Source organism: Anopheles gambiae, chromosome 3, assembly GCF_943734735.2.
Source record: "Anopheles gambiae chromosome 3, idAnoGambNW_F1_1, whole genome shotgun sequence".
NCBI classification, from domain to species: Eukaryota; Metazoa; Arthropoda; class Insecta; order Diptera; family Culicidae; genus Anopheles; species Anopheles gambiae.
The window spans coordinates 97358333-97372037 of NC_064602.1; the positions used below are offsets into that span (position 1 = coordinate 97358333).

At 50.3% G+C, this 13705-nt stretch overlaps 1 protein-coding gene across 1 annotated transcript; it reads right to left on the reverse strand.

The window, feature by feature from the left end:
- Positions 1-11116: 11116 nt before the first annotated feature.
- Positions 11117-13443, reverse strand: LOC1280380 (leucine-rich repeat neuronal protein 2). Its single transcript, XM_320227.4, has one exon. The coding sequence runs from the start codon at positions 12830-12832 to the stop codon at positions 11369-11371; it is 1464 nt and encodes a 487-aa protein (XP_320227.4). The 5' UTR covers positions 12833-13443; the 3' UTR covers positions 11117-11368.
- Positions 13444-13705: the final 262 nt, after the last annotated feature.

Sequence of the window (13705 nt, forward strand, 5' to 3'; positions counted from 1 at the left end):
GCAGTCGGGGTGCATATTTATCAACATTATTGTAGGCACTGTTTTTTCCCGTTTTCCCTTTTCCCATGGTGTTTTTGTGTTGCTCTTCCTTTATTCCGCTTCAGATGAATGAATATCGCGGTGGGCTTTTGGTGGATCGTTGCATCGTCCCGTCCGGATCGGTTTTGATGGTGCCCACCGTCCCCATGCCGGCCATCTGCTCACCCAGCTTGCTGTTGGATGCTGCAGTCGTCTGTGGAGGGAGGCAAAAACCCCGATACCGGTGTCCACGTTAATTAGGTTAATTATTTGGAATACAATTTATCACCCCCATTCGTTCAACGGCGCACGTTGGCCACACAAAAAACCCCCCAACACACACACATACATACCTGCCCGTAGAGTGCGATTGGGGTGCTTGTGGTGATGATGCCCGTCCCCATGCCATTATCCTTCGGCGTGTCGGGGACAACAGCGGCCGTGACGGCGGTGGTCGGTGTTGTTGCGCCGTTGCCCGCACCGGAAGAGTGATGGACGCGTGTCAGCGTAAACTTTTGCTGCTCGTACGTGCGCCGCATCGCGAGTGCCCGATTGCGCTGCCAGCGGAGGTAGACGAAGGTGGCCAGCCCGATGGCGAGCAGCGTCACGAGCAGGATCAGCAGGATCAGGTTGTTGTTGGTGGTGAGCAGAAAGACGGGCAGGCAGCCGGCCAGCAGCAGCAGGATGATGGCGAGCGCGAAGAAGATGCCCGCCTTGTAGCAGCCGTAGTGTTTCTCTGCCGGGTGGAACGAAATTAGGTCACTCGGTGTGTGTGTTGGGAAATATGGGAAAAAGGGAAGCATAACCATTTAGCGCCACAGCAAATAACCGTTGCGCGTAACGACTTTATTACTTTGTGCAAGTTTCTGACTGACAGTTGTCACGCATCACGGGTCGATAAAGCACGGGGACGGGGAGTCGTACGTGAGTAAATGTGCAAACCAGAGGAGGAAGTGCCTATTCTCATAATCGAATTAATATGACTCGTTATACTTCAACCATTCTTTATTAAACTTAACATTCCTGAAACACATCTTATCTTATTTACATTGCCGATCACACTGCCGGATAATCGTAGTCCTGGTTTTCCGAACGTTCCAAAATGTCCAGCTGCGCCTGTACGTAATCGAGCGTCTCCAGCAGCTCGAACCGGCCCTCGTACAGCTGCTTCTCCGTCAGCAGCGTTCGCACTGCCTCTATGAAGTATCGCTGATCAAGGCCAACCGAGACATTGTAGCGCTGCTTGACGACGTCGATCATACGCGATCGGTCGGATGCATCAAACTCAGCCGCGATCCCTGCAACGCCCGACAGCTCTTCGATGATCTCGAGGAACTTGTCCAGCTCGCTGGCGATGAGGTTGGCGATGGCATCGGAAATCTGGAGCGGTGCTGCAGCAGCTACTGTACCGTTGTCGATGAGATCTTCCGCTGAGGAAAGTGAAATACTGCTACCCATAGCTTCATTGTCGGTTGTAGTAGCTTCTTGAAATCCTTTCTCAGTGGTTGAATATTCTTCTGTAGAAGTTTCACCTTCTTCTATGTAATCTGATCCATCGAGGAGCTCATTTCTTTCTTGAGTTTCTTGATATATTTCATCGTAATCTTGGGTGGCAAACTCAAACTCTTCAAGAATTGTGTCTACATCACTGTCTTCTGTCGAATATTCAAACACCACTTCTTGTTCTTCCACACCTTCAATTGCATTCGGATCCTCAATCGAGTTGTAATCTTCACCTACCAACTCATACACATCAAGACTTCTTGCTATAGCTCCATCGTCTGGGAAATATTCCACCACCTCTTTAGCTGTTTCGATCGCATTCTTCTCCACTTCCTTCATGTCTTTTTCGAGCTCGTTTATGAGATCGTTATTAGCATCCCCTGGCAACGATGGTTTCAGGTTCCAAAACCGCCGTAACGTACGCACTAGCACCGGTGCAAGCAACCGATAATCGTTCGCCAGCTGTACCTGCATTGGGCTGGCAACAGTCCCATCCGTACCGATGCTGTAGATCTCCTCAAAGCCTTTCTCTCGGCGAAGTTTACGCTCCAACTTGTCGAGCAGTTCCGTGTTGGTAACGCGCTCAATGACACGCTTAAATGCGGGACTTCCGAAAGCCCACGGGCGTCGAAAAGCACGAAGAACCTTGCCGATATAATAAAGCTCAAGAAGCACTTTCCGTTCTTCACGTTTGACTGTGAACGTTCTTGCTGCATCGTCATCCTCGGCTCCGTACCAATCACTTTGAAGATCACTTTCACTTGTATCAATCGCTTGGATGAGCACTTCTCGTTTGCGGCGCGAAATAACGTATCCTTCAGCGAGACAATGCACCAACACAAGCCAGGACAACAGGAAGAGGTTCGATCTTTTCATTGTGATGTTCAAAGGGGAACTGATGTTCAGAGAGCTCATAATGTGTTTATGACATTTCTAACCACAAGTCGAAGAGCGACAGGTAACCGAGTTTAGGTAGCCATAACATGAGAACGCCTTGACGATTGGTTACCTCCATTTACCCATGAATACCTGAAAGTATTCCCATTACCTAGAGAGTCGTTACAAGAAAAAATCATACCCTGAAGTTTGAAACGTTTTTCCTTTCTTTATTAAAGTATATTCCTATATGTACATCTTTCTAACAGCGACAAAGCAAACTCACGTTGCAAATGCCTTTCCCACCAACGTTCCTACCCACTTCCAAAAGTTTCGCTTGACATTTGGGAATGGCTCCAACGGTACGCGTCCTACCGTATCCTCTACAGCTTTAGGAATCTGCTTTGCTTTCACTTTTTAAATCTTCCTCAACTTCAGCACCCTGTGTCACGCTATCTTCGCTATCTGCGTCCACGTTCTCGATCCTCGGCGTATCCTCCACGGCAGTGCCATTCACTTCAGAATTGCCATCATCGCTATCTGCGTCCACGTTCTCGATCCTCGGCGTATCCTCCGCGGTAGCATCATTCACTTCAGAATTGCTATCCTCGCTATCAGCATCCACGTTCTCGATCCTCGGCGTATCCTCCACGGCAGTGCCATTCACTTCAGAATTGCCATCATCGCTATCTGCGTCCACGTTCTCGATCCTTGGTGTATCCTCCGCGGCAGCATCATTCACTTCAGAATTGCTATCCTCGCTATTCGCGTCCACGTTCTCGATCCTCAGCGTATTCGTCGCGGTGCCACCATTCACTCCATAATGGCGTGCAAAATAATCATCCTCCTGTAGGTCGTTCGTCGCATCGCGTGCTTGAGTTTGCTGTACCTCCAGCTGTGACTGCAGGAACTCGAGCGCAGCCAGTAGATCGACACTTCCACGCGTGAGCTCCTTGGTGTTGAGCAGCTTAAACACCGCCTTCACTAGATCGAGCTGATTCAGCCCGACGGTAGGCGAGAAGCCCTGATTAATCCATCCGATCATGCGCGTACGATCGACACGATCAAACTCCTCCGCAACGCCATCCACGCCCGATAATTCCTCCACGAGCAGCAGGAACTTGTCCAGCTCGATGGCGATCAACTCGCGGGCTGCCCGTTCGATCTGATCGTTCAGTTGCGCTGCTGATGGCGATGACTCGGACACTGTCGTCGACGTTTGCTGGATGATGACGACCGGTACTTGTGGCTGCTGTTGCTGGTGTTGGGGCCGTCTACGGTTGGTGTTTCGACGCCCTTCGTCAAGATCCTCCGAGCCGGGTGCCCTTTCGTACTGAGCCTCATCGAAAGTGTACGGTGGCGGTTCGGTTTGGTTTGGAATGTCTTCCAAGGGCGTTTCTAATTCAGCACCGAGCCAAGGCACTTCCGCCACCGGTGTAGTGACTTCTTCCTGGTTGTCTACAAGAGCTTCAAACACCATATCGTCGGGAATCTCTACCAAGGCTTCCGGAGCAATCGTATCTGTTAGTTCCGTTTCATCATCTAACGAGGCGGTTGGGTTCTCATCCACAGGCTCCTCGAAATTTTCTTCCGGATTGTTGTCCACAAACTGACTCACGACCATGTCCTCGGGAATATCTTCAGCAGGGATTGGGTTACTTTTCCCATCAATGTCTTCGTCGACCTCACTGTTCACAAACTGGTCCACGACCATATCCTCCGGAATATCTACAGGGGTTGGGTCATCTCCGTCGGCAACCAACGGGGCAAGCGTACCTTCCTCGGAAAGAGAAACTTCCACTTCCTCAACTGAATGCGGCTTTATGTGCTCGTCAACACCACTCAACGATTCAAACACCATATCCTCTGGAATCTCAACGTGCTGCTCGGCTTTCTCCTCCACAACTTCCGGCTCAAGCTCCACCACAGGATCATCCACCAGCAGCACCGCGTCATTCTTATCGTCGATCAAGCTGACCGGTTCATCGTCATCTAGCGCTTGGATGCTGCTTTCGGTGTCATCCACTTCATTCACATCATCCCCATCCGTTGCTCCATACACACTGGCCCACAGAGACGAGGATGGTTTGTAGCCCGGGAACATGTTGTAGTACGCTTCGGAGTTGAACGTGTGCGGCCGTGGACCCCACTGTATGTTGTTCTGCTCCCAGCTTGGTTCCTTCACATCCGCCCACTGGTACTCTTGGTGAAGATCGTTCTCACTCTCATCTACCGGTACGATGGGTGGCGGATGGACGACATCGAGCTCGGTGGGTTCGTAATCTACCGGATCCTTGGGGACAGCCGCATGCTTCTCGACAGCGGGGACTCCATCCCCTTCCAAGCTGTTTACCGCTTGCTGCAAACTCTTCCACTCTCGCTGCTGATCGAGCAGCAGTTCCCCGATGACGTCTTCCTTATCGCTTATTTTCAAGCCATGCTTCAAGCTCAACAATTTCCGCAGCGTTCGCACAATGATAGGGGACAGCAGCCGATAATCGTTCGCCAGCTGGACCTGCATCGGATCGGGAACGGTTCCAGCGGCTCCGATGCGGAAGATCTCCTCAAACCCATTCTCCCGGCGTAGCTGTTGCTCCAACTGATCAAGCAGCTCCTTGTTCGTAATACGTTCGATAACACGCTTCAGTGCCGGACTTCCGAAAGCCCACGGACGTCGATAGGCACGAAGAACCTTGCCGAGATAGTACAGCTCAAGCAGCACCTTCCGCTCCTCTTTCTTTAGTGGGAACGTTCTTGCTTCATCTTCGTCCTCCGATGCCACCTCATACCAGGCACTTTGTACATCACTTTCACTTGCAGTAATCGGTTCAATGAGCACTTCTCGTTTGTGGCGCGAAATTACGTATCCTTTGGAATGGGAACAGATAAACAAACACCACAGCACGACGGTGAAAAGCCTCATCGTGAAGCAAACAGCATGCAGGAGGCTTGCCAACAAACTAAAATAGATGTCTTTTTAAAGGCTCTATTTTATAGGGGAATATGGGGGAATTTGGAAGCCTGTTGCTTGAAGGAGTTACCTGTGGGAATGTTCCTTCTCACTCGCTTCAAGATGCTTTCAGCTCTGTGTTGATCAAACGGGTAAACAATGTGCAGAAAAAATCCCAAAACATTGCCATGGACAGGGTAACGCCTTTCGTCTAAAGAAAGTGGTTTTTATCTGGTTAAAACCCACAAAAGTATGAGTACCTGATGACTCGTTCTTTCCCCGTGTTTCTGCATTTTTTCGGAGGCTGTTGTTGAAGCTTCTCCCTATTGGGGTATTATTTCCAAGTTCTATAGGCTGATTACACTCTTTCGGTTTAGGTAAAGAGCAATGTTTTCGTATGGAAATTTTCAATCAGGCAACTCTTCACATCATACTCACCAGAAACAAAGCGAACTCTAAAATTCAAAAAGAACAGACTGCACGGGCGCATTAATTAAGCTCTCAACGGTTGCATTTTCCTTTCCCATTTCGCTACGGATGCGTCGGATGTGCCGGTGCTCAAACTCAAACATTATCGAATCGGTCCAATTTTCATCCCCTTTGCTCGTGAGTTGAGTTGAATAGAAAGGGAGCAGACAAAAGAAAAAAGACACAGATTCATTGCCTTAACTGCTAGCCACAGTCACCAGGTTGGACAGACACACACACACACACAGTGGACTAATTAAAACCTATATTTTCTGCTGACCGAATTCAACCGAAAGGACGACCGAACGAACGTGGCGGATTCATCCCGTAATCAAGTGAGGAGTGAGACCTGGCGGGAAGGAGTGGTTGAAAGGGGAGGGGGGGATCTAAATTACAGCACTCAGGACTCAGGTTTTACCCTCCCGCAGGGGTGTTTGCATGCCATGGAGTATCCGGAGCATTCACACGTAGACAGAGAGACAGAGACTGCGAGGCTATCTTCAACCGGGTGACATCCGGTCAGCGAAACGACGGAAAGGGCTGGCAGGAATACGGTGAGAAGCGGTATCCGGTACACGAAATTTATTCTTTTCAATATCATCCAACAACCCAGTAACAGCTAGCAGTAGCGCCAACAGCATCAGCACCAGCTGGACGACGGATGGACGGACCAACATTCATTTGGTACGATTTTGTAACATGTTTCGACAAATGTTCCGCGCCACCTAGGGAGAAGAATCTTTGTTGGTGCCGGGGATGTCCGAACGCAAAAAGCTGCCCTTTTCGCAAGGGGGAGGTTAAAGTTCGCTCCATTTTGAGGGTTGGGTGAGCTAGCCAGAATCAACGACAGCATAGACACGCGGGAGCAATGCCTTAAAGGGTCGTCGGTTTTTATTGCAACTCTGGGCGGGCGGTGGTGGTCATCATGTGGCGTGCACCCACCCCCTCCCCTCTGCACCAAAAAAAAGGGACGAACTTTTAATTACAATCCGGCCCCGTACAAAAAGGAGCCCGTGGACGAATTCCGGCGGAAGGACGAAGCCAAACGCCATTGTCGCCAGTTGTGTCACGCTTATGTCGTGTACGGCTTTTGAAGACAAACGGCGAGTGTGGAGCCGTGTGTCGAGGAAAAGAAGTCAAAGGATAAGTGAAAGGTTAATTTGCACAGAGGGAGAAGAAGAAGAAGAAGACGAAAAAGTGCTGCCCTTTTCCCTGATTTCGTTTGTCGCCATTGGTCATTTTCGGTGTCTGGTCCGGGCGTCTGTCTGGAAGTTATCAGCCACGAGGAGGTGTGCGAGGTACAAAGGAAAAGCAATGCTGTACAACTGTTGATATGTTCGTTTCGTCGGCCTGGACATCACTCATCAGTGATCACCGATTAGGCCGGGGGGAAGGGGGTGATTAATTAGCGTGCAGTGGGTGAGAGCATTTGAAACCTGGAAGACTAATGGAGTTTTTTCCAGCATCCAAAACTTAATTAGACTTTGAAATAATAGTTCCTATTTCCTAAAACAAAACACATCGAAAGGAATGAATCGATACATAGAAAGCGGCTCGCTGCATGCAAACCGATCGGCTAATTAAGCAACATAACGCAACCTGTCCATAAACGTCCCCAAGGCAATCCCTCCTGGTCGTAGTAGACCATGGACCATGGAGCACCATTGCTCGGTTGGGAAGTCGGGAAATTTCGATTTAACGCTCGCTTGCTCGCGCGTCGTCCGGGGCAACCGGCGATGGTGCAATGTCGCGAATTTGCATTCACAACTCCCAGCTCGCAATGTTCTCCTCCTCCTCCTCCTCCCGCTCTTTGTTAGGGCAGTGTAGTGCAGGAGAAAATCGTCATCATAACAGCAACAGTCGTTGCGATGCCTTTGCTAGACTGACCGACTTACTCCGACGGTGGTGTGTGCATCGGTATTAATTTTGTACACAGCGCGGCAACACATGTCCGTAATGTAACCCTCCCAACCCCCTATTCCTCACCCCCCCCCCCCCCCTTTACAAGGCCACAGTCTTGTAGTAGTAGTGGTAGTTTTGCCACGACCTAACATCTCGGTCATCGCTCCTCCGTTCTGCCGGAAGCTGCAACATCGCGGCAACAAACATGAAACCGCCGGGCGCCCAAACAAGCCCACCCAATTCTCGGACGGTTTCGGTGGACGAGTGGACGCAGGAATGGAATTTATTGGATAACGAGTATCGCGCGGTTGGACGACGGGTTAGTAGTTTAACAAGTTTCTAATCAGTCCTAGCCCGGGTTGGGACGGGTCAGGTTGTCGTTTGGGGACGGGACGGAGGTTGGTACGATTGAGCAAAGGTTCTCGATGTGCACGATCCAGCGCTATCGTAAGGCTCGGGGACGGGGGGATTTATTTCGTGGAATAATTCCAGGCCGCCGGAAGGTATGTTTTTGCAATAAAAATTGAGGCAAAATGAAGACATCAAATTAATGTCCAAAGTTACTCATTTCTGAGTTTTGTTGTAGATGTTGTACAGTCATCTTCAAAAGGGGTCATATTTTTACTTCCGTCACGTTTCATATAAACCCTCTATTCAGCCTTCACCGTGTTCAAGTTTTATGCCCCAACCATCCAAACTCCGGTGAGAGCTTTTCTTTGCAGAGCAATAAAACAACCGTCATCATCATCATCATCAAACCGTGTGCCGTGTCCAGTGTCAGGCGCTGTGTTCAATTGCACCAGATGACGACGACGACGACGGGGTGCAACAATTTGCTACACGCTACGCGAACGATAATCTTCATCCCAGCAGGCGGGATGAACTTGTCCTCCCCCCCGCACCCGAGCACATTGATCGAAGTCATCGATGAGGAGGATGTAAAACTCGTCGCAAGTACGGGCCTCGCGCATATGTCATGTTGCCCCTGGAAACAGCTCCCCCGACTCTCGGTTTGACACGTACGAAAAGCGAAGCGGACTGCAGCAGTACTGTGTTACCTGTTACGTGGGTATTGCTGTCCGGTCCGGTGGAACTTCCGCTTCCGTGGCCAGCAAACGAACAACAGGACGCTGGACAGGGCATTTTGTAATTGGTTCGGTGAGCAGTGAGCACGAAGATATAGGTGTTGTAGTACCACGTTGGCAACAAAAAACAACCAAAACTGCTTGCTGCACTTGGTGGATGGCTAAAAGCTTGCTTGGTGTAACTTTTCCCCCGGTAGTAGTAGTTGGCCGTCGGTTGTTCTATTGCTGATGTTCACAATTAGATGCGCCATGCGCATTAGCTCTGTCGCACCATTCGAAAGGCGTCTCATCTAAGGGGATCTACCGTAGCGTATTGTTCAACTGCTCCAACGGCTCATCACTGAACGCCAAAAGCACCAAACTGCAAGCCAATTCCAATTAGTCTGGTACACGTTTACACACTGGCCGCACTCGGCGTGCACTCGGAGGCATTTCAAACACACACACACACACAGGGTGACTCCCCAATTACATATCACACTCACTGGGTCGCTGCGGATGACCCAAAACACTCGAACTCGGGGAAGATTACGGCTGTGATGGCACTGACAAACCTTCAACCGTCTGTCACATTGTTGTCACCGTGGATAGATGCGCACTCTCAGGGGTTCGCTGCCTACTTTACCACTCCGCTAACTTGTACGCAAATTTGCAAACTTCAAGAAAGTGAACCACCCCAAAAACGTAGCTGACACCACGACAGAGTGGCCTCGGCGGTTTCGATGACGACGATCCCCGGTAACGGTTGTTTTGACGCTTGTTTCGCTTGTGTTTTTTGGTGAGCGCGCGAGGGAGGGGTTGAATGCGTCGTCCGTGGAGCCCCTGTTCCCACCCGAAATTAAAAGCCAACCTTTCCGTGTTGCTGGTCTACTGTGAGGAAGGTAATTCGTGGCTAATCAGCACGCTGGGTTGTGTATGTGCAATGTAGGCCACCGTGGTAGCTGAGATTTGGCCACCGTAGGGAGGTGTGTAAGCACGCGTATGTAACCCTAAACTCGATCGTGCCACCAAACGGCAACGGAGCGACCGACACGCACGCTCGCACCGATCGTACGTTTTCGAGCAACCGAGCAGAACTGGAGAAGGCGCGCGCGTGTGTTCTCTTTGTGCGGCGTTAGATAATTCCCCCCCCCCCTGTTTTCGCGATCCCGCTGGAAGAGTTGCCCCAAGATCTGAGCGCTCCCGTAGCTCGCTCACTCTCCGCAGGGGGATGGTTTGTTGTTTTGATTTGCTGGAAAGGGAGGTCTTTCTATAGCGGCCGGCATCTTCAACACACACACAGATACACCCATCTTGGGGTCTCAATCTCTCTCTCTGTCTCGGGAGATGAAAGCCGCGACGTCTCTTCGTCCGGGAGAGTGGCGACGTCTTTGGAGAAGATGCCCAGAAGATATCCACGATCTAACAGCTGACAAGCAAATGAGCTCTCGTTTGGGGGATCGGCCAGTGTACGCTCTCCCGATGTGGTTGTGTTCCCTCGGAACCGAGGTTGAGTTTGTTGTTGACGTGGGCAAAATTCCAACGCTAGAAGACTCGAAGATCTCTTCTCTCGCCGTTCCTCCCATCCCTTTCGGGGTAACTTTCCCCCTCCGAAAGTGGGCCAACGAAGGGCTCGGGAAGACAGGTGTTGCTTTGCCACCCATAGGGGGAAAAAACCAAACTAAACGCAAACCACAGAATGTAGGTGAAAAAGTTGTTGGTAGACGAAATGTAAGCCTTCGCTCTGGGCGACCGACAGTTCGAGGGTCAAGGCGAGCGAATTGAGCAGGCCAAAACAAAACGCCAAACGCGTCCCGGAATGATGTTGATGGGCTGGGTGCAGGTGCCAACGGTAAGCACGAGTACGTTCATTGCCCGTACAGTAACATCCCTAGAGGCATGGTGGGATGGAAAATGTTTATTTTTAACGTTTCTTTCTGCACAGGAAACCAAGAAGGGTTGTTATGTAAATATTTTGCCAGAGTTTTTTTTTACAATTAATTTTTGTGGATTTGCGTGCATCAACTTTAACTTCATCCAATCCAGCGAGCTTGAAAGATCTGTGGGAAACACAATCGCTGAGCTTTAAATTGTAATTTTATTTCCCTTTCTCTGGCTTTAACTTTTACGACTATGAAGTAAAGCCAACTCACTGTCACATTGAATTGTGATTGTGTCTTGTGAGGCACCGTTTTGGAGTTGCCATTCACTTACGACCGCTGGAAAAGAGAGGCGAATTTCCTGCAAGAAGAATTCATTTCTGCTTTCATAAAGTTTAGTTTGTGATATTATTCAACACATTCACAAAGCTTAATGAGCGATGAATAGAAGCGAATTACTAAAAACAGATACGGTTTATTGAAATTGAAGGTTGCTTACGTCTACCAGGCTCTTAAACAATTAACGCGCATTCACTCACATGTACTAACTAATGCTTGAAACGGGCCCTAAAACAGCTTAGCTTATCTTTTTCCACTACTACGATTGCGTCTTAAATCAAACTATTCCCTATGTCATTGTTATGTACAGATCACTGGCTAACTACTAACACACTCAGCTTCCAATCCAGCATCGTCATCAACACCGTCTACAAGATCTCTGCCCGGTTAGGTTCGATCGTAACGCGCGCATATGGACTATTCGCCCCAACCGTGCGTAGCTGTACGTGCGGCTTCGGTCTTATAGCCCGCACGATCAGGAAGATACCGATCGACACCAGAATAATTAGTAGAATCGCCAGCAGCACATTGAACACCGTGTAGATCCAGAACTGTTCCGCACGGCACTGGAACTGGTGTGGATCGATCGTACCGAAGCGCTTGTCACGCAACGCATTCGGCTTCACGCACACGCCGAGCGTCATCAGGTTGGGCAGTTCGCGCAACCAACGCAACTGACAGTCGCAACGAAGCGGCGCACCACGGATGTCTAGTAGGCGCAGATTCTCGAACGCAAACTGTAGCGTCGAGTTGAGCGTACGTATGTTGGTGCCCTTGAGGATGAGTCGCTTCAGTTCCGTGTCCGTCTCGTTGCGAATGACGTTTTGGCCGAAGACGTGCGGATGGATGGTGGAGAGGTTGCGTGATCCTTGCAGATTGAGCATGGATAGCCGCGGCAGCCCGTACAGTGCGTACTCTTCCAGGGTGTAAAGAATGGGCATGTCCTGCAGGATGAGTGATTCGAGGTGCAGCAGATGGGGAAGGAACTTTGCCGGGAGACTGCGGATCGGTGTGCCGCTGATGTCTAGGTAGGCAAGCTGTTTGGGAAGCTTGCTGAGCTGCTGCAGCCGGTTGTAGCCAAGCAGAGCCCGCTCGAGCCCGACACCGCTCGAGAGGTTTATGTCGGTCAGGTTACAGCGCTCCATTTCCAGCACGGCCAGTCGGTTGGTGACACCGAGCCGAAGGTACAGGTCCGCTTCGGTACGATTGAAGAACGCTCCCAGCGAGTTGTTGGACAGTTTCAGCTGGCTCAGGTGCAGCGCGTTCGAGAATGCGTTCACCTCGATCTTGGTGATAAGGTTCGAGCTCAAATCGATCAGCTTGAGGTTTGGCAGGCCCGCCAACGCGTCCGTGCCGAGCATCTCGATGCGATTGCTGCTTAGATCGAGCTCCTCCAGCAGCGACACATTGCCGAACACCTTATCGGGGATGGTCGTTATCTGGTTGTGGCCCAGGTTCAGATAACGCAGCTGCTCGCCGACGAGGCGCGGCACGACAGTCAGTGCGTTACGCGATAGGTCCAGCCGGACTGTGCCCTGGGGCATCTGTTCGGACGATTCCTGCCAAAACTCATCCCCAAGCTGATGCTTCCGGCAGTCAATCTGAACCTCGGGCAGTCCGGTAGGGGAGTTATGCACATCACAATCGCAATACTGATCATCGTCCAGGTCGGTGGGGTCTTGGAGCGGTTTCTTGAAGTGACAAAGATGCGAAACGACTACCCGCACATCCGCTGGAACGTCTGTGGCCGGCGCGACGTCTTCCTCCTCAGCACGTAACACTTGCAGACAGCAGCCCACAAGCACGAACAGCAGCAGTGCGGTTCGGTTCATTTTCACCCAACGAACGAACGAACACTTTCTGTTTCTCAGATCTAATCTTCCGTGGTTGGAGACGAGTTTTTCATTAAAATTATCACAGCACAAATCAAATATTTGACTACAGTGTGGTGGTGGCGGTGGTGGCTTGCAAACCACAGCACAGGTTGTACGTGTGCCGGCCGCACTTTTTAATCGAAAATAATTAGTTTTCACAGACACACACAGACGCACAAACACAATGCTGATTTGCTCTGTGTTTTTATCACAGACTTTGCACACACTGGAGTTGGCGTGTTACTTGCGCTTCAATAGGTAGAAATCGATGCAGTTCCCTTGGCGTTGATTAAAATCAGTCCAAAGTTCACCAACGTCAACCGCACACTGACCCGAACACTGTGCCGAAGGTCTTACTGTACCACCCTACTCCATCAAACCCTTAGATCTTATATCGCATACATTTAAAGAAAAAAAGCTGTTCTTTGCCAGCCACTGTGGTTCCTGTGTATCGTGTGCGTTATCTTTCGTGTTAATAGTACAAAACCGAAAAAAGGGCCAAGATGTGGAATGAAGCAAACGGAGCGACACTCAACAGTGTTGCAACGGCCTCGGTGTGATATCGGCAACTGATTAGGGTGCCGTGGCCGTTCCTGCAAACCTTATTACGGGCTGGTTCTTATCAGCAGTCGCCAGTTGCTGCTTGTTGGTGCTTGTTTGAGTAATCGGCGTGGAGGAGGGGGGAAGGCCATGCAGAAAGGAGGATTTTGAAAAATGCAACTGATTCATGCGGACATCCGGGGGAACGTTCCGAGAAGCAGGCAGTTACGGAAGGTGACAGATGTATGTGTCGGTGATTATTTGCACCTTTTGGGACGTTCGGTAGTCGGT